This window comes from Nicotiana attenuata, chromosome 9, assembly GCF_001879085.1.
Source record: "Nicotiana attenuata strain UT chromosome 9, NIATTr2, whole genome shotgun sequence".
In the NCBI taxonomy this organism is placed as follows: domain Eukaryota; kingdom Viridiplantae; phylum Streptophyta; class Magnoliopsida; order Solanales; family Solanaceae; genus Nicotiana; species Nicotiana attenuata.
In genome coordinates this window covers 48,119,402-48,120,386 of record NC_031997.1, presented here as the reverse complement: position 1 = coordinate 48,120,386, position 985 = coordinate 48,119,402, and the positions used below count along the sequence as shown (strand labels likewise).

At 43.4% G+C, this 985-nt stretch overlaps 1 protein-coding gene across 1 annotated transcript; it reads left to right on the top strand.

Annotated features, from left to right (window-relative positions):
• On the top strand, nt 198-985 carry LOC109232407 (zinc finger A20 and AN1 domain-containing stress-associated protein 5-like; the record flags this gene model as incomplete). Its single annotated transcript, XM_019398166.1, is given in 1 exon segment — nt 198-985. A coding segment is annotated over 1 exon segment (615 nt). The 5' UTR covers nt 198-332.

Genomic DNA, 985 nt, shown 5'->3' with positions numbered 1-985 from the left:
TTCCAACAAGGACCATAAAAGATCTCTATTCCAAATGACTAGATCGTAAATATGGTCAAAAAAGTTTGTTCCCTCATGAGTTTTTAATTTTTAATTTTTTTATACTACTATTAATAATATAATATAATTTAGATCTTTTCAAAGTACGTGAATAAACTATATGGCCGACATTTTACCGACTTTATCTCTAATCCCCCTTTATAATACTCCTCCATCTCTTTTTCTCTCTCTCTCTAAAAACCTCATCCAAACAACTCCCAATACCCCCATTTGCATTTCATTTTCCTACCCTCTTTCTCTCTCTAGAAAATTCTTCAGAGCTAAAATCAATAATGGCACAGAAGAGAGAGAAAGAGGAGACCGAGCTGAAGGTTCCAGAATCCATCCCTTTGTGTTCCCCAGCTCTACCAATTTCTGCTCCGCCGCCGCACCTCTCAACCGCCGATACGAAAAGGTCACCTGAGATATCAGATCTGAAACTTTCTGCTAGCTCGCTGGAGAGAATAGATCTGAAACTTTCCACTAGCTCGCCGGAGAGAATAGATCTGAAACTCCCCGGCACCAACGAGTCGAGATCTAGCTCTGATAGCTCGCGCGAGAGCATAGATCCAAAACTTTCTAGCTCCGATAGCTCGTCGGAGATCTTAGAGAAACTTTCCGGCACGGACGAATCGAGATCTACTTCCGCTACATCGCCGGAAAGTATGGATCTGGTCGGTCGAAAGGCGGCGGTGAAGAGGCCGAGGGAAGCTAATAGGTGTTGTGGATTAGGTTGCCGGAGGAAGGTCGGATTGATGCCATTCCGGTGCCGGTGCGGGGAAGTATTTTGCTCGGAGCATAGGTATTCCGATCGGCATGACTGTAGTTATGATTACAAGGCAGCTGGTCGTGAAGCGATTGCTAAGGAGAATCCAGTTGTGAAAGCTGCTAAAATTCTCAAAGTTTAAATTGGAAAATTTGAAGATTTTTCCCGAAGTTTTGGGTT